The sequence below is a fragment of the Drosophila elegans genome, unplaced genomic scaffold (genome assembly GCF_018152505.1).
Source record: "Drosophila elegans isolate 14027-0461.03 unplaced genomic scaffold, ASM1815250v1 contig_149, whole genome shotgun sequence".
Classification (NCBI taxonomy): Eukaryota; Metazoa; Arthropoda; class Insecta; order Diptera; family Drosophilidae; genus Drosophila; species Drosophila elegans.
In genome coordinates this window covers 13,158,613-13,180,223 of record NW_024545513.1, presented here as the reverse complement: position 1 = coordinate 13,180,223, position 21,611 = coordinate 13,158,613, and the positions used below count along the sequence as shown (strand labels likewise).

The following is a 21,611-nucleotide window of genomic DNA, read 5'->3' as shown; positions in this document are numbered from 1 at the left end:
AATATCCAACAATTATACTTGTAACTAATAGTTAAGCCAGAAAAATATATAGAAGTCGCATTTTTTTCATTTACAAATAAATAAATAATGTGTCTTGTTTATTTTTATTAATATTTCATCCAAATTTTGGTGCAGTGTAGGCGTGGTTGTAGTATTTTTTTGTAGCTGTTTTTTTTTTTTGCATCTGCCGGAAACAAGTTACATTATGTACACATCGTGTTTCGCTGAGTGTAGGTTTTTGTGTGGGGGTGTCTGTGTATGTTTTATATAGCATTTACATAAATACAATAAATAAATAAATTACATAATATATATTATATATGTAGGTATAAAAACAAAGTAGGCAACAAAAATATATTTAGCAAGAATAAGTTGGATTGCTGAGGGTGGTGGAAAAACGCTCGACTTAAACTACAAATTACGCACAAAATCAAACAAATAAAAACAGTGTTTTGTTAAGTAGCTCTCATACATAACTCTTCCTTCTTTTTTTTTTTTGAGACTAGTTTTGGTGGCTTTTCGCAAACCAAACAAAAAACACAAAAAAATTGTATAAATTTTAAACGAACTTCGTAACGGTCTTTTATGCCCTGGGGAAATTCCCAAAACTGTGTTGGTTGGTTGGTGTCTCATCTGGGGAATTTCCCTTTATTTTCTGGGCTGGATGGTTCTGTTGGTTGATTGGTGTCTTGGCTAAAGGATAACAATGGTTTTTTTTTGGTGTTGTTGCTGATCGTTTCTTCGTTTTTAAGTTTTAAATTTTACTACTAGCATTTATCATAAGTACGTTTTCACAATGCAGATTTCAGCTTCACTTCGCATCCCCCGTTCATTAAATTTGTAGCTCATTTATCAATTAATTAATATTACATTCTTTTTTTTTTTAGTTGCTAAAAAGCCGTTTCTCTTAGCTAGTGTGGTTTTTGTGGTGCGATTGCGGTTTCTTTTTTTTTTTGGTTTTAATCGTTTTTAGTTAAGTATTTATTGCAGTTGTTTTTTCTTAATATTTTTTTTTATGAAATATATTGCACAAGAAATACGAATTTGAAATATATAATTAGTTTTCTCTTTCCACGTTTCGTTTCGTTTTTGTTTGTTTGTTTTTTTTTTCTTTACACACAACCAGAGGACACTATCCTTCGGCAAACCAATAGCGTGTTAGAGAGAGAGAGAGAGAGAGATGGAGCGACAGGCGAAAAAAGAGACAGGTAGAGTGGGGCGATGCAAATTGAAAATTCAGTTTTAATAAATAACACTTAAAAAGAGAGAATTATCGAAACATTATATCTTTGCTGCCGCTGATTGCATTGTGTATTCTTACAAAAGAATATCCTGTCACTAGTTAGTATTAGTATCTCTTGTTTTAATCCTGGGGCTTGAGGTTTTTTGGTTTGCCGAAAATTGTTATTGCACAGATTCATTGTTTTCGTCGGAGTTTCTTTTTCTTTCTCTCTTTCATTTCATTTCATATCATTTTCTTTTCATTTCTTTTCATTTCTTTCTCTTGTTTTGTTCAGCCATCGAAGTTCGTTTTTTTATATACATTTATCCTCGTTTTGTATGCACTTTTGCTCCATTTTTGTTTTGGTTTCTGCTTTGAGTTAAGAGTAAGTGTTGTTTTGCTCTTAAGTTATTTTGCAATAAGTACATTTGTTGGTATACAACTCCATGAAGCGTTTTCAAGAGTTCGTTTGTTGGTTGTTTCATTTACATAGTAGAGGGATAAGAATGCTGATCAACCAATAAACAAACTCTTAGAAACCCTTCGTCAAATTGCATGTGAACCAATCTACCACTTTTATTACTTAAAAGCAAAACAAAACTAACTCCAACACTTGACGGTTGCCGTACAGCACGGATTGGGCCTTACGCACGCTCGTAGAAAAGTATATAGGCACTGGATGAAACGAGATGGTTTTCGGACAAGGCATCGCTGACGCTGAGGAAATAAGTACGTATATCAATTAAGAGATTTCAAAATGTTTTTTTTAAAAAGGGTCCCTTATAGAAGCTTATCAAAAGTTGCCAAAAAAAAAAAAAAACCACTGAATTATAAACGTATGTATCTCACATATCCTTTTAAGCACCAAATTCTATTAAATTTAAAATATTGCTTTAAGATGAATAGTTACTGTTGTAGCGCAAGAAATAGATTTTTTGGTGAATTTTCTTTTGGGAAAGTTAGCACACCAAACAATAAATAGTTTAGTTTATACCAAGAAATATATGAAATTTCAAAAATAATGAACATATTTTAAGACACAGTTGCGATCAAAATAATAAATTAAATAAATAAATAAGTTATAATAATACACAAAATAAAATGCCTAAAAAACATAGATTAAAAGCACTACAGAATTTTCTTTTTAATTTTCTGATAAATCTTACTTAACTTAATATTTTTTTTTTGGCATTTTTGGCAAGTATGTTGGGGGGGGCAACTTTGGGGGCTACATATACATACATATTATCATTGAACTCGTGCCACTTGCGGGAGGCGGGATGCTTGCAGAGTGCCACATAGTGCCCGCCAGCCGTTGAGCCTGTCGGTTAAATACGAATGTATGTATCAATAGGGCACTTAATTCCAGCGGTGGGTCCCGAACTCACCCATATGATTGGATATCGCGTAGAGCGAGTAATGCACATTCGAGTTGGAGTTGGCCCCATAGGAGCCCATGTTGAGTTCGCTATCCGATGTGGGGAACTCAACGATATTCGACAGCTTGCTCCAGCGCGTCTCCGAAAAGCGTTTTAGGTCTGCAAGTGGTTATGTTTCCATTAGTTTTAATTTAATTGTTAATGTATATTGATAGATAGTCAGATATAATCTGTTGTTTAACTTTTAAGATGAAGGTAAAACTTTGCTTATGGGGAAATACTTCAAAAATATGACTTTTCGTTGCATGCCAATGATGCTGATCTGATCAAACAACTGAATATCAAGTCGATCGGAGCAAATATGAAGTTGTAGCTATTTCACTAGTACTATTTCTAGTGTATTAGTGTTCAAATATTCACATATTCAAATTTCGAAAAACCCAATGCTTGATTATCTAACGACATAATTTAGATTTTTTGTTTTCGGATGATCTAGCACAGAGTTCAGAGTACTATTTCTCCCCTTAGGCAACTTAAACGTACATTTTTAAAGACAATAAAAGAGTAAGCTACTTACGTATAACCAGATATTTGGGGAAACGTTGAATGGTGAAGCTCTTGGTGCATTTCCGCCGCGTTTTGCACTTGGCGCACGTGGGCATCTCGTCGCCATCGAGAACCTCCTCGCGGATAAAGAGGTCGAGACAGGCCTCCAGTTTGCAGCGCGACGAGGATGGCAGCGGTACGCTGAGATCCCAGAACGGATCGAAGGTGACACTGGTGTTGCCGCAGGTGGTGCACTTCAATGTGCTCTTAAGCTGACCCACAAAGAGGTCGCGCACCAGCGAGTTCTCGTGCCGCGTATACCACTCCCAGGTGAGGTCCGCCTTCTTATTGTCACTGCGTGGGGTTGAGTAAATGAGTACATATATTTATCGGTTGAGGTTCAGGTTAAACGTCATTAAATCAGGGGGGCACCCCTGTATTGAATATAAGACAGCTAGACACCAAGACAGCAAGACCCACCTCAGATTATCGTCAATGTTGAGCGTCTCACCCTTGACGCCCGAATTGAGGGCCGAGTGCAGCGAGTCGAGGAAGAAGCGCAGGAACTCCTGCGCATCCTGTTGATTATAGTCGCTGTACATGCGGTGCTTGGTGGAGAAGGCACGCTTCAGCTCCATGGGCGTAACCGTGTGCACATTCGAGGTCCACATCTCCTGGATGAGTTTGGCAAATTCTGCATAGTGCAAACGGATATTGAAATAGAAATACAAATGGAAATAGCACAACTCTCACCGTGGAGTATCTGCTGATCCTTAGTGGAGGATGTGCGAGAGCCATGGTGCGAGCGCAGGAAGCGGGTCAGCTCTTGCGTATGGCTCAGGCACTGGATGACCGAGTTCATGAAGCAAGTGTTCCCGATGTTTCGCAGACCGCACAGACCTGTGGATAGGCATAAAATGCAAAAAAAAACAAAACGAGAATTCGGATTAATTTCAATCGATTAAGGGTACGGCACAGCCGTGGACACTACTCCCCAATTGGGATGCGTGGGCTTGCATTCGCTGACGAAGGGATCTACCATCCCCGCCGGATCCTCAATGTTTTGTTTCTAATTTAAGTTTATATTGAGAATTTTAAGAGAGTTTGTGGTTAAAAGTAGCCTGGCTACTTGATTTTGTGTACTTTTCGAAATTAAATGTATTGACGTAAGACAAAACTATATATTTCATCAGTTGCTTTAATGGGTAAGTACTTTTTATACTTGTTGCTAGTAGAGTAAAAAGGGTATATTTTAATCGTAGAAAAGTAAAACACATTCTAATAAATGCACCTAATTTGTGTGAGTAATTTGCAATGAGCGTGTGGTTTTACTGTTCATGAGTGCTCTGCCGCTGCTCTGCTTAAGATAGTGTCGCTGTAGCGGAAGGTGAAGTGCTGCCCGGCAGATGGCGCCAGCTATAACCTGATTTTTTTCTGAGGGAATATTTGAAATTTGTTATCCAAGTAACGGAAATCTAATAGTCGTGGAATTGGATTTTTTTTAAATTTACTTTTTGAGGACTACTTGTCTACAGTTGCTTTAATATTTAGAAAGCCTTGTCAATATGCATAGAAAATATAATGCTTATAGAAAACATGTTTAATTTTGGCAACTGACTTTTTCATGAAATCTAACCTCTTATATTTAAGCTTTCAAAACTTGATTTAAGAAATCAATAGAATCTAATTTATTTGAACAAGTATTGGCTGATAGACATAAAGCGTATTAGGCATATGTACATTGTGTACTCTGGAGAACCCACCTTCGGATTTTTCATCCCGCGACGAGGAGGCGCTCTTGTAGCCATCATCCGAGTTGTGCTTCAGGGATGATGAGTTGAGGGTGGAGGAGGTGCTGACGCTGTTGCGGCTGGTGCCGCTGTCCCGATCCCGATCCCAGTAGCGACTCGACGTGGGCGTCATGGGCGGCAGGACGCTTCGGGCACTGCCGCTGCTCCCAGCGCCGCTTCTCGCTGCCGTCTGCACAACAGAGAAAATATCACATTTGAGTATCGTTTGCGACTAATTTGAGGATCCCGAACTCAAATGACAGCCGATCGATTCATTTCCAGTGATGAGAGGTATTTTAACTACTTTTTTTTCTTCTTCTTAGATGTTTTAGATATTTGTGCATTTTATTTACAAATGTTATTACTTGAAAGTATAAATTTGGAAAACAAATTTGAAATTAAAAGAAATATAACTAAAATATTTAAAATTTACAACTTCTATGTAAGTAAGTCCTAACTTTCCCATCAATGATGATCTCGATAGCTGCCCATCGGTTCGGGTGTTAAATTAATCGTTAGTATTTAAGTAAGGTTAAGTTAAGTTAATTAAAGCAACTAGCAATCGAACAGTTGGAGATTAAAGAGGTAAAATAACAATAAAGTCGAAGTTAGTACTGGTGTTTTGTGTGTTTCATAATGCGGATGAGCAGAGTGAGAAGAGACAGCGACAGCGACAGCGATATAAGACCAGCATGCAAAGGATAACGATAACGATAACAAACGAAACGTAAGAGTGCCTTAGCGCGACATATTGATAGTAGCGAAATCAAAAACAATCGACAGACGATAACAGAGGAGTATATAGTGTGTGCGGGATGGATGAATCCAAAAGATGAATGGAATAAATATACGTTCTAGCTACAAAATTGTTGTCACAAATTTCAGTTGCTTGCTCGCTTGCCAAGTGCAAGCATTTCAAATATCTTTATCTTAATATATAAGTACATAAGAAGAAAATCGGAATGAAGACGGTAAGGTAAATAAAACTAAACTGAACTGATTCGGTGACCTGGCCAAGGACCGACTTACACTATCACTGGCGGAGCTTGAGGCTGTGACTGTCGCGGTGACTGTGGCTGTGACTGTGGCTGTGACTGTGGCTGTGACTGTGGCTGTCGCAGTGGCTGTGGAGACGGAAGACGTGGCTGGTGTTGCTGTTGCACTGGCAACATGAGGTGTGGCTGCATCGCTGTTTACCTTGGTGATGACTTTGGCCAGGCTATCGCATTCGTTTGGCTGCCGTACACTGCTGTTGTGGACACCTCTCACCGACGACACCTTGTTGATGGGCGAAACCGCTGCCGTGGCGGTTCCACCAAATCCGGATGTTGCCGCCGCCACCGCCGTGCCCACACTGCTCATTGTGGGTGTCGTTCTGTAGGCCACTCTGGTCAGGGAACTACTGTAGCCAGCCGCCACTCGGATGTTGTCCAGGTCGCTGCTGTAGCGCTGCTGCAGATTGCCACTGCTTCCGCCCGCCTGCGCAGCATGCTGGCTGCGACTAGTGCCGACTCCCGATCCTGATCCTGATCCCGATCCCGAACCTGTTGTATCGGCAACACTGCCGGGTCCAACCATTCCCGCCGTTCCAGAGCTCGGAGTTTGCCTCTTCTGTCCACTCAGGTTGTTGAACTTCTCAATGGAGGCCTTAATGCTCAAGGAATCAATGCCATATCGGCGGGCATTGCTGCCGCTGTTTCTGCTCTCGGGGGAATGATTCAACTCGCCATTCGTCTGCCTATATCCGCCACTAAACTTCTCGTAGCTGGCCGCGAAATTCGAATGGGCGGAGGCTATAATGGTGGACTTGGGCCGCGGATAGCGATGGCTGGTTGGCTTCGAGCTGCCAGATTGATGCTGCTGTGGCTCCTGATGCTGCTGATGCTGCTGGTGGCGCAGCGGTAGTGGCGGCGTTATGGGCTTAAAGTAGCATATGCTCGCCTTGTTAGCTCCTCCACCTCCTGCTCCACCTCCTGCAACTGGGCCACCAGTGGCCAAGGACGGCTCATCGCTGTCTATGTAGCTAATATCATCGTGTTGTTGCTGCTGCTGTTGCTGTTGTTGTTGCTGACGTAGCATATTGTTGTTGCCGCCGTTGTTGTGGTTGTTACTGCTGCTGCTGCTGCTGTTATTGTTGTTGGTGGCGTTATGGCCATTCATCATAGCTGCTCCACCGGTCGATTGGTTGTTGTTGAGCGGCTTCAGCTTGCCGTAGCTCCTGGTAGACGTGGAAGTTGCAGTTGCAGTTGCAATTGCAGTTGCAGTTGCTGTCGTGGAGCGGGCACTGTACTTGGGCACTCCGTTGCTGGTGTTGCTGGTGGTGGTGGTGTTGTTGATGGTGGTGGTGGTGCTGTTGTTGGTGGCGGTTGCTTGCTGTTGCTGATTGCCATTGAACATGGGCGTGCGTCGCATATCAACCAGCGTTGATGTCCGGCTACCGTTGTTGTGGTTGTTGTGGCTGTTGTGGCTGTTGTGGCTGTTGTGGCTGTTGTTGTTCCTCGAATCCTCACCTGCCCGACTCCGCCTGTGTGCCTGCGACGTGCTCTTCCCCTTGGTGGCTGTCACCTGGGCATGGGCCAACTCGCATTCGGCCTTGAGGAACGTGGGATCCTTGTAGCTGGAAACTAGGAAATATCGCTGATTTGCCGCCCGTACCGGATTGCTGCTTGGTTGATTGCTTGCCGCCGCCGGCGTGGAGCGGACCTGTGTTGCTACTCCGCCGCCTGTGCCGTATTTGGCTGCCGCCAGGGCGGCTTGAGTCTTGCCCACAGCCACCGAGGTCCCAGGAACTGATGTGTGCTTGCCCTGCACTGGGTTTCTCAGGCGAGTGACTAGACTGGCGGCGGTTCCCCGACCCGACAATGATGATGTTACGCCTGCTCCAGAAGCTAATCCTCCTGCTAATGGCACTTCTGTGGTATTTGCTCCCGATGCTGGTGCTCCCGATGCTGCTGATGCTCCCGATGCTACTACTGATGCTCCTCCGGTTGCTGGCTGCAATTTTGACGACTGTGGAATCTTATGGAATCCTCTGGTCTTCTTAATGTCTAACATCATTCGACGGGATGGTCACCGCACCGTTCTCTTCACTCACTGCTGCAGTTGCTCCTTTTCTGACAGTGGTTTTATGGTTCTCTTGTTCTCTGGTTCTTTGGTTCTTTGGTTTTCTGGATCGCTAGCGTTTATTTTTGTTGCCTGCCTAAAGGTCGAGTTAATACGAGATTTTTGTGTTGTGTTACAGCCTGTTTTCTCGCCGCCTGCCAGGAGTAAACTATTCTCGACTATCGGATGATCCTGTCCTGCTTCGCAATCACTATCCTAAGCAAATGGTTATTGGATGATGATCTTGAGATGATTTCTTTAGGGGACTTGACTTGTGTTTAGTTGGGAGTATTAGAAGCCTGGCGTTTAGTTGGACTTGTTTTTTTTCAAGTTTTGAGTTTTGAGTTTTTTGGTTTTAGTTTGAGTTAGAAGGGTCGCAATCTGCAAGAGTTTAGCTAAAAATACATAGAAATGTAAACTTGATTAAATGATCGGCATTTGCTGGGCTGGCTAACGAACACACACAGGGGTGGTGGTGGTGGTGGTGGAACAAAAATGAGGTACAAAGGGGGTCAATGGTTAATGCTGGGGGGTTGATTGGACTGGTTGGGTTAGGTTAATGGTTTCATATTAATTTTTTTTTCGCATACGCCATAAAAATTATTTCGGGTTTGAGGCACATGCAATTAGTTTGGTTTATCGTTTTCGATTTCGGGGAGCATAGCGCTCTGCTAGTCTCCGTTTAACTTCGGGCCAAAGTTTTTACCTTGCTGCCGTCGTTAAGCTTAAACGTGACCGAGGTGCTCACATCGGCATTGTCCGCATTATTGTCCTGGCCAACGGGACCTGCATCATCGGTGGTGTCCTGATTTCGTTCGTAAATGGCATTTCTTTTGGCCGCGGACGACGAGAGCAGCGATAGACCATTCAGTTTGGCCTCCAGTCCGCCGCCATTCGATTCCCCTCCTGTTTTATAGCCGTTTGTGGATGCAGATGGAGTTGGAGGAGTTGGAGGAGGTGGTGGTGGTGGTGGTGGTGGTGGTGTAGGTGCTGGTTGTGTTGGTGGTGGTGGAGCCGCCGTTGTTTCTGCCTGTGTGATCTTGGTGGTTGCCTCCTCCAATTGGCTGCGTCGCGTGCGATTGCTGCGGAGTGTAAAGGTGGCCGTGGGCACATCGCCGCTGCTGCTGCTGCTGTTGATCGAGTACTTGCCGGAGGAACCCAGTCTGCCGGTGGATGCCGGGGTCGAGGGGTCCCCTCCTCCGGCATCGCTGCTGTTGCTGTAGAGGCGGCTGTAGCGAGTGCTACTGCTCCGTGGCCGCTCCAGGGTCACCGTGCAGGTGGGCGTCGTCTCCTTTTTTTGGCCAGCATTCTCCAGATCCGCCTCAGAATGACCCGACCTGGAACGTGACAGTTCACAGTTGGGTTTATAGTTGGCCGGACTGTACTTTTCGTACATGTCCAGTCCGGAGGTGGCCACCAAACGGGCCAGCGATGGGGATGAGGATGAACTGGACAGCCGCTTGTTGGCATCGCTACTGCTATTGCTACTGCTACTGCTGCCACCGATACCGCCGCTGCTATTGTGGCCACCACTTCCTCCTCCGCTGATCGGTGGCTTCTTGGCGGAATCTTGACCAGAACGCCGCAAGCCGTATTCCTCCCTCTTGGCCGATCCGCTCAAGCTTTCGCCATTGGTTGTAATCTTGGTAGCCGATTTGCGCGGTAACTTTGATGTTCGATTTTCGGTTTTCAATTTTGTTTGATTGGATTTTCGATTTTGAATAGTGTTTTTTTTTTTTGGCGAAACATTTACAGGTGTCAATGAATTTATGGTGGAGTTTATTTATTTTTTTTGGTTTTTTTGATTTGATTTGATTTGATTTGGAGTAACGGTAGGCGATAACGTTTAACGGTAAACGGCAACGGTAAAACATGTTTCATGTTCATGTTTCGAATGTCAAAAAGTATACAACAAAAACAAAATGTAAAGAAAAGAAACGTCAATGATATGGTTAATGGCTGGATTGTACACAAATGAACAACAAATGATTTAAACAAAATAATAATCACAAAGATGAGGGGGACCAAGAAATGCGTCGTCAGTTGCCCAAAAATCTGATTTAGCGCACAAAAACTTACAACTCATTTATTGTATAAAGTAACTGTTAATCCCAAAACAGTTGCAACAGTTTATTTAGTCCCCTCGTCTAAAAACTAAACATAGTTTCCATAAATATATTTAAAGATGAGCCAGTAGAAAAAAAGTATTAATTAAAATTTTGTAATAAATCGTTTGATTTAAAAAAGGTCTGTTCCAACGTCTAAGTTTAAACTTGTTTAAATCACACACATTGTCACAATTAAAATTCGATGTATAAAATCAAAATATTATAAATTACACAAAAGTCACTTTTCTGGTTTCAATTTTGAACTTTGTTTTAAATTGAAAAAAAAATAACCCAGATGTTTAAGTATCAGTTAAAAATACTTAACTCGTGCTAAGAATTTGATTAAAATTCCAAATCTAAGCGATCTTTTCAAAAGAACTTTTCCGTTGTAAATGGTGCGTTTGAAACTTGTAATTAGTGCGCTAATAGTACTTTCCGCACCTACGAGTTCTTGTCAACAAAACAACAACAGATGTTAACCGAAAGTTATGACTGAAAGTGTGAAATGTCAAGAGGACGGAAAGCCGATTGTTTTTTTTTATTCTTGCTTACCTTTACCCCAAAAAAAAAAAAAAAAAATTAAATATAGTAAACTTCACATGTGGTGTTCTCTGGGGGCACGCAACACACACACACACCTGCACACCCGTACACGCATACGCACAAGCAAGCAAAGACAGCGATAGCGCCATTGCATTAACCTTATTGCGAATTTTCAAGGGGGCTAAAGAGGGAGCGAGGATGAGAATGACACAATTGTTGGTGTTGTGGCCTTTTGTTGCTACACTCCTGTTGTTTTAGTTGTTGTCACTCGGTTGTTGTCTTATTTGTTATTGGATCTGTGCCAACAAGTGGTTCGCAGCTCGGTTCAGTTCAGCTCAGTTCACACATACGCACGCATTCCATTCCTGGGACTATGGGTGTGAATGTGAATGTGGCCTGGGATGTGACTGTGAATTTAACGGTGACTGTGACTGTGAATATGAATGTGACTGTGAATGTGGATGTGACTGCAAATGTGCCTGGGCAATGACGCATCTGGCTATGTTTGTATACATTTCAATGGGTCTACAGTGAAAACTACTTTATAAAGAATACCTAGGGTAAGAGCTCCGCCTGTAACTCTTTGCCAAAACAATTAAAACCAAATATGATTGGACAAGATTTCTGAAGCACCACGGATTGTTCAGAATCGACATCTTGATCAAGTCGAATTTATAAATCGGATCATAAACCATCCCCTTTATATCCCTGCTAAAAAAATGGTTATTATTGATCATAAGCCGCCTTAATCTAGTGATTTTTGTCTATATGAGCGTCGAGATCTCAAATACGTTGAGATATTGAAAATCGGAAAGTAAACAAGCTGATTCTGGTGATGGCGTAAAACACAAATCGGGGAGCTCTGTCAAGGGATATTACAAGTTTAATAAAGTTAACGCCAGCAGATAAATATGACTTTATGTATGTTTTTCAAATTTACCAGCAGATGGCGCTTTTAACTGAGCGGTTTACCAGACCAATAAAATTGGATTGCAGAGAAATTTGAAAATTATCCATAAAAATATATAAACATAGATAGTCAAGAGACTTTAAAATAGCGTTCCTTTATGCTAATTATCAAATTAATATTTTTGAAAAAGTAGATTTTACTTTAAAAAGCTTGTTGAATCCGCGCAAGTTTGAATTAAAGAGCGATCACAGTAGCGGTGTCCGTTATCGCAGGTATAAAATGCGGCATTGTCCCTCTGTTTAACTACATACACACGATGTTTGCCTATTTGCCTAGTGCGTGAGTGTTTGTCTTCATTCATGTGGGTGTGCATGGGTGGGTGGGTGCTTTAAGTTGAATGGTTTGTGTATCGTTGTTGCAATGACAAAATACAACACAAACAGAAACACAAACGAAAGAATCAGCAAAACGAAAATGCCAAAATTAAATAATCTAAGTTCAATCAAAAGGTCCAAAATAACACAAAACGAGGCGGGAAAATAGGGAGTATTTTGACCGGGTTTCAAAGTGGGGCGAGGTGAAGTTTTTGGGACGGGAAAGGGATCACCACAAATCGGGGCGTGGTCGCATGAACCATGAGCCATGAGTGAATGTAGTCTGTTGTGGGGTTTTATTCTTGGGATCGAATGCAAATAACCGAAAGCGGGTTACCAACTGATGGAATATTGGAGCTGCTTATAACTGACAATACAGATATACGCATTACGATGGAGATGCCAATTGAAGCTCTTTAATTGGGTGAAGGATTTTAAGTGACTCCGGTAAGCCCAGCTTTTTATCCTCCGGAAAGTAGAATTTCACATATTTATAAAACTTTCATGTGAGCTCAATAATCTGTTTATTTTTGTAATATATTTTAAGGAAATTAAGGTTTTTCACATGTTTGATGCGAATGTTGAGTTCCTTAAAGGAAGTAAGTCTGCATATAACAAGCAGCATTAAAAGATCTTAATATTGGTAATACAACATACAAAATTCTACATAAAACATAAATTAAAAAATATCTAATTCCAGTCCAATTCAGTCCTACTACTAGTTAAATTCCTTCACACCAATTTAGCGAGCTTTTACTGTACATAGACGATGGAGACCTTTTAAATGAAAGGTGACTTCTTCAAATATGCAGATACGTAACGCATGATGTTTTCGGGGGATTGGGTAGCGGTGAGTAGAGTTATACCAAGGGCCCAGCATACAGGATTCTTAATCGTATAGAAATATAACTGAAAACCGAGAGATCAGCCACCAAACTTAAGAGTAATCGACCGCAATTTTGGATGGGTGTATCGTAAATCAAGGTAAATCTGTAGAGATAGTTGCAAAACTTACTCCGTATCGGCTGTACGTAGGTGAATCATAGCTGGAGCCGCTCAGATACGAAGAGGTGGTGCGATAGGCGGACGAACTGGTGCCGGAACCGCCGCTCAGATACGACGACGACGAGGTGGACCCAACGCTGCTCCTTTGCAGGCTGGAGCGCGGCGCATACGAGGGGCTGGAGGAGGAGCCGCTGCTGGCGGAGTACGTCGAATACGAGCTGGGATAGTAGCTGCTGCCGTAGCCCGACGTCGAGTTGGAGCCACCTGTCGAGGTGGGCAGCCACTTGGACAGGCTGCTGCCGCGATCGTAGCTGCTTGAGTAGCGGGAATAACCGTTCGTGGTGGCGCCTCCGCTGGAGCGGTCCACCCCACCACTGCCGGTGGTGGTGCTACTGGAGCTGCTGATGTGGTGGCTGATGGAGCTACCGCTGGTGGCGTTGCCGCTGGTGCCGGCCGACGATGTGCCGTAGAGACTGCCGCTGCCCGCCGCTGACGTTGACGATCTACGCGGCGCAATTACACGCATATTAGTGGCAGCAGCGGCAGTGATCTAACCCCAGGTTCTGGATGAAGTCGAGAGTGTCCTTAATTAGTTCTTAATGCAGCACTTCGGTATTGCTGAGCGGCTGGTTCCTGTTGTTCTCGCTACCGTTTCCTCTATGTTTCGTCGTGCTATACAATTTGGGCAATTTCAGTTGCATTAATGTCAAATTTAATTTTCTTAATATATCTTTACCCACCTGCGTCGCCTTATTTACATTATCATTGAATTATTTTAGTTTAGTGTTAAACTTAATTGCTGCTTATGTGCTACATCTAAGACCCGTTCTTGTTGCTGCTAAAGCTGTAAGCAAAACTGGAAAGAAAAACAGTTAAAGAAACATTAGTTTATCTAGTGATAACATCTGTATATTCCTGTATAGTATAATTACAATGGCCTTTAAAATTGATTTTTTTCAGTTGAAAACCTATACAACAACTAGCCTAAATAAATACAAAGCTATCTATTCTCTATTAATGGTTTCAAAAATAAAAACACATTTAGGCGCACATTCGTGAAATTACAGTTTTTCACACAGCACAGTTTTAAATAAATAAATGTATATGTATTTTTATAAAAATTTAATATTTTGGATACGATATTTATAATAATTTGTATGATTCACCAAATTAAATTTAGGTATTTAAGACTTTTCAAAAAGTTTAAACTTAAGTTTTAAATATTTAAATGAAAATTGTTTAAAATAAAGCAGTTACGCTAAACAGCTGTTTGGCAATCATTTAAGATAGTTTCCTTTTATGCTTTGAATAATGGAAATACATTTCAAGGCCTTCCACTTTTAAGCGTTATTTACATACACATTAGTGGTGAAGTGAAGGCTATGAAATGCAAGGTTATCTTAAATTCTGGGGGATTCCAAGGATAATACGAGTCTTTATCGAGGGGAACTCTTGCTCTTCCTCATCCCTTCCACTGGATTGATTTTTTTTTGCCGACGCAGCACTCGCACTCGCACACACACAAGCTCAATAATCAATTAATTAAGCGTTGAGAACACTAAGAAGAGTTGTAGTTGCTTGTTTTATTTTACATCTCGGGCAGTTTCGGCCTTCACTTTGCCCCTGAGAATAATAAACAGTTAGGCGGAAAATGGAAACCTATCAGCTGGCTGCGTCACTTGTTTACAATTGCAAAATAATAATAAATAGAAAAAAGTTTTTCAAGTTTGTCATAACAACAACAGCAACAGAGGGGTGGGGGTGGTTGGCCTTATGCGGTAACACTAAAAATGAAGTTAAGTATGTGTGTGCCGCCAGGCAGTCTGCGTTCCCCTACGAGAAAACCGTTGCTTTTTCCATACATGTTTGTGCTTGTGTGGGTGGCGGTAGGCTTAACTATTATAAAATGGCCACACTATCACGAATCGATCTTTCGTTCATAAAATACTACAACTACAACCCATTCACACACACACACGCACTTAACAAAACTAAATGAAATTCTTCAAGTTCACACACTAACACACACTCAACACAGGTGCAGCTGAACTTTTTCCACGGTTACCACGTTTTAATAGCTTTCTTTGGATAAAAAATTCATACATCCCAAGCACGTCAAAAATCGAAATAATTATGATAAAACCAACAACAAAATATAAAAACGAAACGAAATGAAATTCTATTTATAAAAGGCGCACACAAACACACGCGCGCATGTTTGACAGTGAAATGTGAGAGGGAGAGGGGGAGAGAGAGGAGTAGTAGTAAAACGGCGACAAGAGCATGCGGGCGAGCAAGATAGCACTATTGGCGACACAGTCATACACACACAAACACACGACGGCCAGCGTACGAATTACGCAAAGTGAAATATCTTTCTCAAAATGGAAAGTGGAAAAGTGACGACGACGACGACGGCTTTTGTGAATTTTTTCAAAAATCGGCTAATAGAAAAAAAAAATTTATGTATGAAATCCCACTGAAATATAAACGAGCGGGGGAAAGGGAAGAAAATTTGACCGCAAAACGAACATCACGAGGCAAACGAGGTCGCGCGGCCGAAAAAACCGTTTCTAATTCGTTCGCCTACAAATTTCGATGTCAACCAGGCGCCAGCCTCGTTTCACATCGAAAAATATTTTTTTTTCGGCCGATTTAAGGCAATTTTCATCACAGCACAGCACTCACTTTTTAATCGGAATTTTTTTATTTTGGCCAGTGTGACCGCACGGCGAAAGCACCAGCACTAGAGCTGGAACAGGTGCATAAACATCGATGCCAACATCGAGTCATCGATGTTTGGCGGGGCAACATCGATGTTTTCCCATCTCTACTCTGTTATACCTCTGCCGCAGCGCTGCCTAATATTCGTCGTTTCCTAACATAAAATTCAATTATGCCGTTACAAAATATAATCTTTAAGAAGACCTGTTTTCGGCTACTATTTTACTTTATTGCTATGTTGTTGAATGATTATCTGAACTTTTAAGAAATGGCTTTTATCTACTATGTATTTAAATTGCTGCCTAGAGGAGCGTTAACCTCCCAAACCCCCTTAATTTTAAACTACGCCTCTGGTTCACAGAAACATGTCAATTCAAATTCGCGCTTAAGAGATGCGCCGAAAAAACATCGGCTAAATATCGGCCAGAAACGTGCGGTAAGGAACGTTAATTCCACCGTTAAGGAATAACTGAAAATTTTGGCCCGGCGGACTGGGCTATAAACGGTGCCTAGTGAAGTTTATTATCAAGGTAAGAAAAAATTAGTACCTGTGTGAGGTAAAAGGCTCTTATATATTCTTGTACCCAAGATAAACCTATTTCAAATGGTATTGGATATGAATGAATTTGAATTCAAATCCTGTCCGTTTTTGGTGGCTTGAATGACTTAAGTTTAATATAGTTTGTTGCCAATTGATTCGGTTAAAATTAAAAATTTTAATTTTAAAATATGTTTTAAAACAAGAAACATCGATAGCGGAATCCTTAAAAATATCGATACTATCGCAGGTGCAGTCGACGGCTTATCCGTTCTGACATCTCTAGATTTTGTGTGAAAATTCTGGCGAAAACGATTCTGTTAAAAGTTTTTAGACCAACAATTCCGCGCCGCAACACCTCGAAACCGCCTCTGTGCCGCACCTGCCTTGCGTTTTGACCGTTGCATTAGCCAACGACGTAAATCGCACACCAATTGCAAACAAAAAAGGCCGCACAAAACAAATTGTCGCGTCGCATTACGTTTCAGTGTTGCCAACTTTTCCGTAGTACCGGGAACGGAAACATTTCCAAGCCGAACAGACGCATTGCGGCCGAAATGTGCACGCCGTTGGATTGATTCGCATGCCATTTTGATTGGTTGTACTCCAGATACTCCGATCTGTGGTCTCCGGTCTTCGATTTGGCCGGAATTCGCCGGCGAAGGGACGGATTTTAGCCGGAAAACGGCCGAGCTGGCAACACTGCCAGAGAACAAAAATGAAGTGAGTTTCGGTTTCGGAAAAAAGGCGATGCTATAGGAAAAGCCAGCCCAGCCAAGCCCAGCCGGAAAAAGTGTGCAAATGCGAGTGGCCAGAGAAGACCTTTGTTTCCCGTTCCATGACGTTTTCTTGAGTTGTCCGCTGCTCTGAGTGGTCATCATTATCAGTCATCATCATCATTATCATCGTCATCATCAACGGAGGTCGTCGTCATTTAGCCACCAGCCACCCACAACCACCCACCAGCGAAACGGCCTTGAGGGTAATCGTCCGCCAGCATATCGTCACCTGGTCCTGTTCTTCGCCTTGATCTGGGTTTCCCATCACACAGTTCAGGTGGGTTTTTATTCCCGATACCGATCCCGAGATCCTCATACCCCGAATCCCGATCCTAAGCTTGTATGCAGAATGGATGCTTAATGCTGATCCCTGCAATCCACAGTTATGTCATCGACCGCCGGCAAGCGCAAGGAGATCTACAAATATCTCGCACCATGGCCACTGTACTCCATGAACTGGAGTGTCCGGCCGGACAAGCGATTCCGGCTCGCACTGGGCAGCTTCATCGAGGAGTACAACAACAAGGTGCAGATCATCAGCCTGGACGAGGACACCAGCGAATTTAGTGCGAAGAGGTATATTGCTAGTCCAAGAGCCACAATTCGTGGATATATAAATCTCTATAACCAGACCCTTTACATTCACATTCAAAGATTAATTACCATCACTGACATATTAACTAATTTAATTTATCGTTTAAAAAGTGAAGTATTTTTATATAATACTCAATACATACTATTTTAAATTAAATATCATAAAATATATAAAATAATTTCAAAACAATATAAACGAATAAATAATATCACATATTAATATCGTACATTTAAGTAATAACTACTTTGAACTGTATTCTAGGAACTTGATTATTTCAAACATTTATTGTCTCGCAAATCCCCATTTTTACCGACTGCTTTGCTCTTTCCCAAACCAGCACCTTTGACCATCCATATCCCACAACCAAGATCATGTGGATCCCGGACTCCAAGGGCGTCTATCCAGATCTATTGGCCACCAGCGGTGATTATTTGCGGGTGTGGCGTGCCGGCGAACCGGACACGCGACTCGAGTGTGTGCTCAATAACAACAAGAACAGCGACTTCTGCGCCCCGCTCACATCGTTCGACTGGAACGAGGTGGATCCCAATCTGGTGGGCACCTCTTCGATAGACACCACCTGCACCATCTGGGGACTGGAGACTGGACAGCCGCACGCCCGCGTCTATGTGGCGGGACACGTGAAGACGCAGCTCATCGCCCACGACAAGGAGGTCTACGACATTGCCTTTTCGCGGGCAGGCGGCGGTCGGGACATGTTTGCCTCTGTGGGAGCGGACGGATCGGTGCGCATGTTTGATCTACGGCATCTGGAGCACTCGACTATTATCTATGAGGTGAGTTAATAGTTATAGTTATAGTTTTACACTATCATTGTGGGCTAGAGATGTTAGCATTTTAGTTTGATATGTATTGGAGAGGTGGGCTACTCGACTTTTTGTCCATAAAATGTATGATTTTATTTATATCATTCAACCTAAATTTAAAATGCCATTTTTGGTCAATATTATAATTAAAAACAAACAAAATTCGCATATAAATCATAGTGAGGTACATTTGCTACACACACAAAACGGAAAACGGATAAACCTTTATTTATAATTTATCTATTAATATAGTCTGAGTTAGAACTTATCTCGTTTTATGTTTAGTATATTGCTCTTTAGCCAAAATCCAAACCGTAGTAACAGAAAAAAATGTATTTTTTGTCAAATAAGGGATTCTGTTATTCTCTAATCGAATATCAGTTAGCATAGCCAAATGCATGTAGTTTTTTATTATTATAGTATTTTATGTTGTAATGTTATTATGTCTTTTTAACCTAATTTTTTGTGCAACCAATTAAGGATCCTGCCCACACGGCGCTGCTGCGCTTGGCCTGGAACAAACAGGACCCGAACTATTTAGCCACAGTTGCCATGGACTCGTGCGAAGTTATTATTTTAGATGTTCGTGTTCCTTGTACACCCGTTGCAAGACTGAGCAATCACAGAGCGTGCGTCAACGGTATTGCGTGGGCGCCGCATAGGTAAGTCAGTCGTCACCCATGGAACTTAGTCGTTTAGCTATTACAAGTTGAACTACAAATGTTGCATTGCAAATTTCAGTTCCTGTCACATCTGCACTGCCGGTGATGATCACCAAGCACTGATCTGGGATATACAACAAATGCCACGCGCAATCGAGGATCCAATTTTAGCTTATACAGCTGCCGAGGGCGAAGTCAATCAGATCCAGTGGGGCGCCACCCAGCCCGACTGGATAGCCATTTGCTACAACAAAGCGTGCGAGATCCTGCGGGTCTAAGAGTCAATTTTTTGGTCTGGTCCCTGGCTGTAGCAACTGGCTGCCATTGCTGAACAACGCACAGTCAACAGGAAAAGAAAACACACACACACACACACACACTCCACCCTCAAAAACACACACTTGCTGTTGGTAATTAGGAGACGGAAACGCAGTCTCTTTAATTTTTTTTTTTTTTTGTGTCGCAAGAGAGAGATCAGAAGAAAGGCGAAAGTGAAAGTGAAAGCAAGAGCGAGAGCGAAGGAGAGAGGGAGGGATATAATGGGAAAAGGATGGAGATGGATCATGTATTTTAGAATTCTTAGCTTAGTTGATTATACAAGTATGTAAGTCAAGTTTATAAGGTATAACCAAAATATGTATTTCTAATTGTAGTTTATTTCACACTTGACAAGACCGCCACCTCCCCCCAAAAACCCCAATCGATTTGATGCGCTTTATTTCATTTAAGAAGTTATATACAGTTAGTAGGCCGAAAAAAAAGCAAACTTCAAAATTTATTTATCTGACATTTTGTACACATAATATGTTATATTTTAACTATAGTTTAAGACTTATTAAATTATTGGAAAACGTATTTATTTGGAAAAACGCTACAGCTAATCTCCGGGAGCTCCTTTCAAAAAAGGCGCCTTAAATTGCTTATAAAAATACTTTGTGGAAAAAAAATGTTCGATTAATAACTTAAAAATATATTTAAGAAGCTCGTGTTAAAATTTGAGACTAATCGGTTTAGCCGTTTACGAATAATGTTTGTCACCGACTTTGAAAACACAATTTTAATTTTCAAGCGCTCTGAAACGACTTTTAAAATTTGCGTGTTCGAAAATATTCATCGGAACGATATTTACGTTAAGAAAGTAAATGTGAAAAAATAGATTTTTTGAAAATCCTAACTGTATATAACCCCTTAAATCTCAACTATGCAAACCCAAATGAAATATGAAAAAAAATGAGAATGAAAAAAAAAAAAACAAAAAACACACAAACAATGTCCTACCTCGTTTTTTCAACCATGAATGTTGTTAACCAATTTTTTGAGTCTGGCCAAATCAGCAGCAGCAGCAGCCACATCAATACATATGTTAGAGGGAAAAAAAATGAGGCGAAGAAAGTAGACAGCAAGAACGCTTTTTCGAAATATTTTTACTTTGTTCAATTTTTGTATGAGAACCAAAAACGGAAAACAACCAACAAAAAACAAGAGAGAAAGAAAAACAAAAGCAAAACCATGGACTTACGCGAATGCAAAACAAACAAAATACGAAATGAATTAAATAGATAAGCGAAAATACTTACATATACTACAGAATAAAACCGAAAAAACAAAAAAACGGAAAAACAAACTGCACACAACACAGCTAGAATACAATACTATTTAAAGATACAAACTAAAAGCAAAAGCAAAAACAAATACCGAAATATATGAGCGAGAGAGAATACAAGATTGTTGCTATATCCATTTAACAAACGAACGAAACATAAACAAAAACATAAACAAACTATGATCATTTCAGATAAGACAGGACCCTCCATAAATAATCTCAGATCCCAACCACACATCCCATGCTTTCCACAGGACAAAGGCGACTTATCCAAATAAAATTGAATCAATTTTTTTATGTATCTTGTAATTTATATCAATTCACAACTTATATATATATATAGATATGTATACAGAAAGCGATAGCAATACCGATATTCCCGATGATCATGTATTGTAAATACAGCATGAAAGGCAAACAACTTTTTAACGAAAAACCAACAATCTAAAGCCGTAAAAACTTTTGAACAAGACTTAGGCCCTGATTTTGTATAGCCATTAAGAGGCCCCAAACCCAAATCCAAACCCAAATCAAATCAAATCACCACCCCCACACAGCCACAGAATAGTAAAACACTGAAATCGAATCGAATCGAATTGAATCCTTTTGATATTTGTACGTTTATAGCCATCGATCAGAGACATTTCCATTGATTTGGCATGACACGGTTTCCGTAACAAACATAATCGAAAAACCAAGTTAGGATATGATATACTCCAGTTTGTATCTGTTTTTCTTCATTTGTGTTCTCATTATTGCATTATCCGATTTACGTTATATGTAACATTTATATATGTAATGTATATGTACACACACACTTACACACACACAAGCGCGTATATATAGACATCCGATCAGGCTGAAGAGGTTACTAGAAAGCTAATTGATTGATCGATGGATGGAT

General features: G+C 41.2%; 2 protein-coding genes across 7 annotated transcripts; one reads left to right on the top strand and one right to left on the bottom strand.

Annotated features, from left to right (window-relative positions):
- Positions 1–85: 85 nt before the first annotated feature.
- On the bottom strand, positions 86–15,753 carry LOC108140891 (ubiquitin carboxyl-terminal hydrolase Usp2). Of its 6 annotated transcripts, none has more exons than XM_017263925.2 (11): positions 15,668–15,753; positions 13,720–13,835; positions 12,990–13,651; positions 8,746–9,705; positions 4,911–5,127; positions 3,901–4,047; positions 3,628–3,841; positions 3,179–3,501; positions 2,611–2,760; positions 2,465–2,543; positions 86–1,939 (listed from the first exon to the last, which is right to left on the bottom strand). In XM_017263925.2, the coding sequence occupies exons 3-11, from the start codon at positions 13,503–13,505 to the stop codon at positions 1,867–1,869; spliced, it is 2,679 nt and encodes an 892-aa protein (XP_017119414.1). In that variant the 5' UTR covers positions 13,506–13,651; positions 13,720–13,835; positions 15,668–15,753; the 3' UTR covers positions 86–1,866. The 6 variants fall into 6 exon arrangements, with proteins under 6 accessions (XP_017119414.1, XP_017119415.1, XP_041564094.1 ...); XM_017263926.2 differs by lacking the exon at positions 15,668–15,753 and adding an exon at positions 15,570–15,588; XM_041708160.1 differs by lacking the exon at positions 15,668–15,753 and adding an exon at positions 15,512–15,578.
- Positions 15,754–16,513: 760 nt separating this feature from the next.
- LOC108140925 (DDB1- and CUL4-associated factor 7) lies at positions 16,514–20,491 on the top strand. Its single transcript, XM_017263989.2, has 5 exons — positions 16,514–17,297; positions 17,404–17,596; positions 17,953–18,412; positions 18,923–19,104; positions 19,184–20,491. The coding sequence occupies exons 2-5, from the start codon at positions 17,406–17,408 to the stop codon at positions 19,380–19,382; spliced, it is 1,032 nt and encodes a 343-aa protein (XP_017119478.1). The 5' UTR covers positions 16,514–17,297; positions 17,404–17,405; the 3' UTR covers positions 19,383–20,491.
- The last annotated feature ends 1,120 nt before the right edge of the window (positions 20,492–21,611 follow it).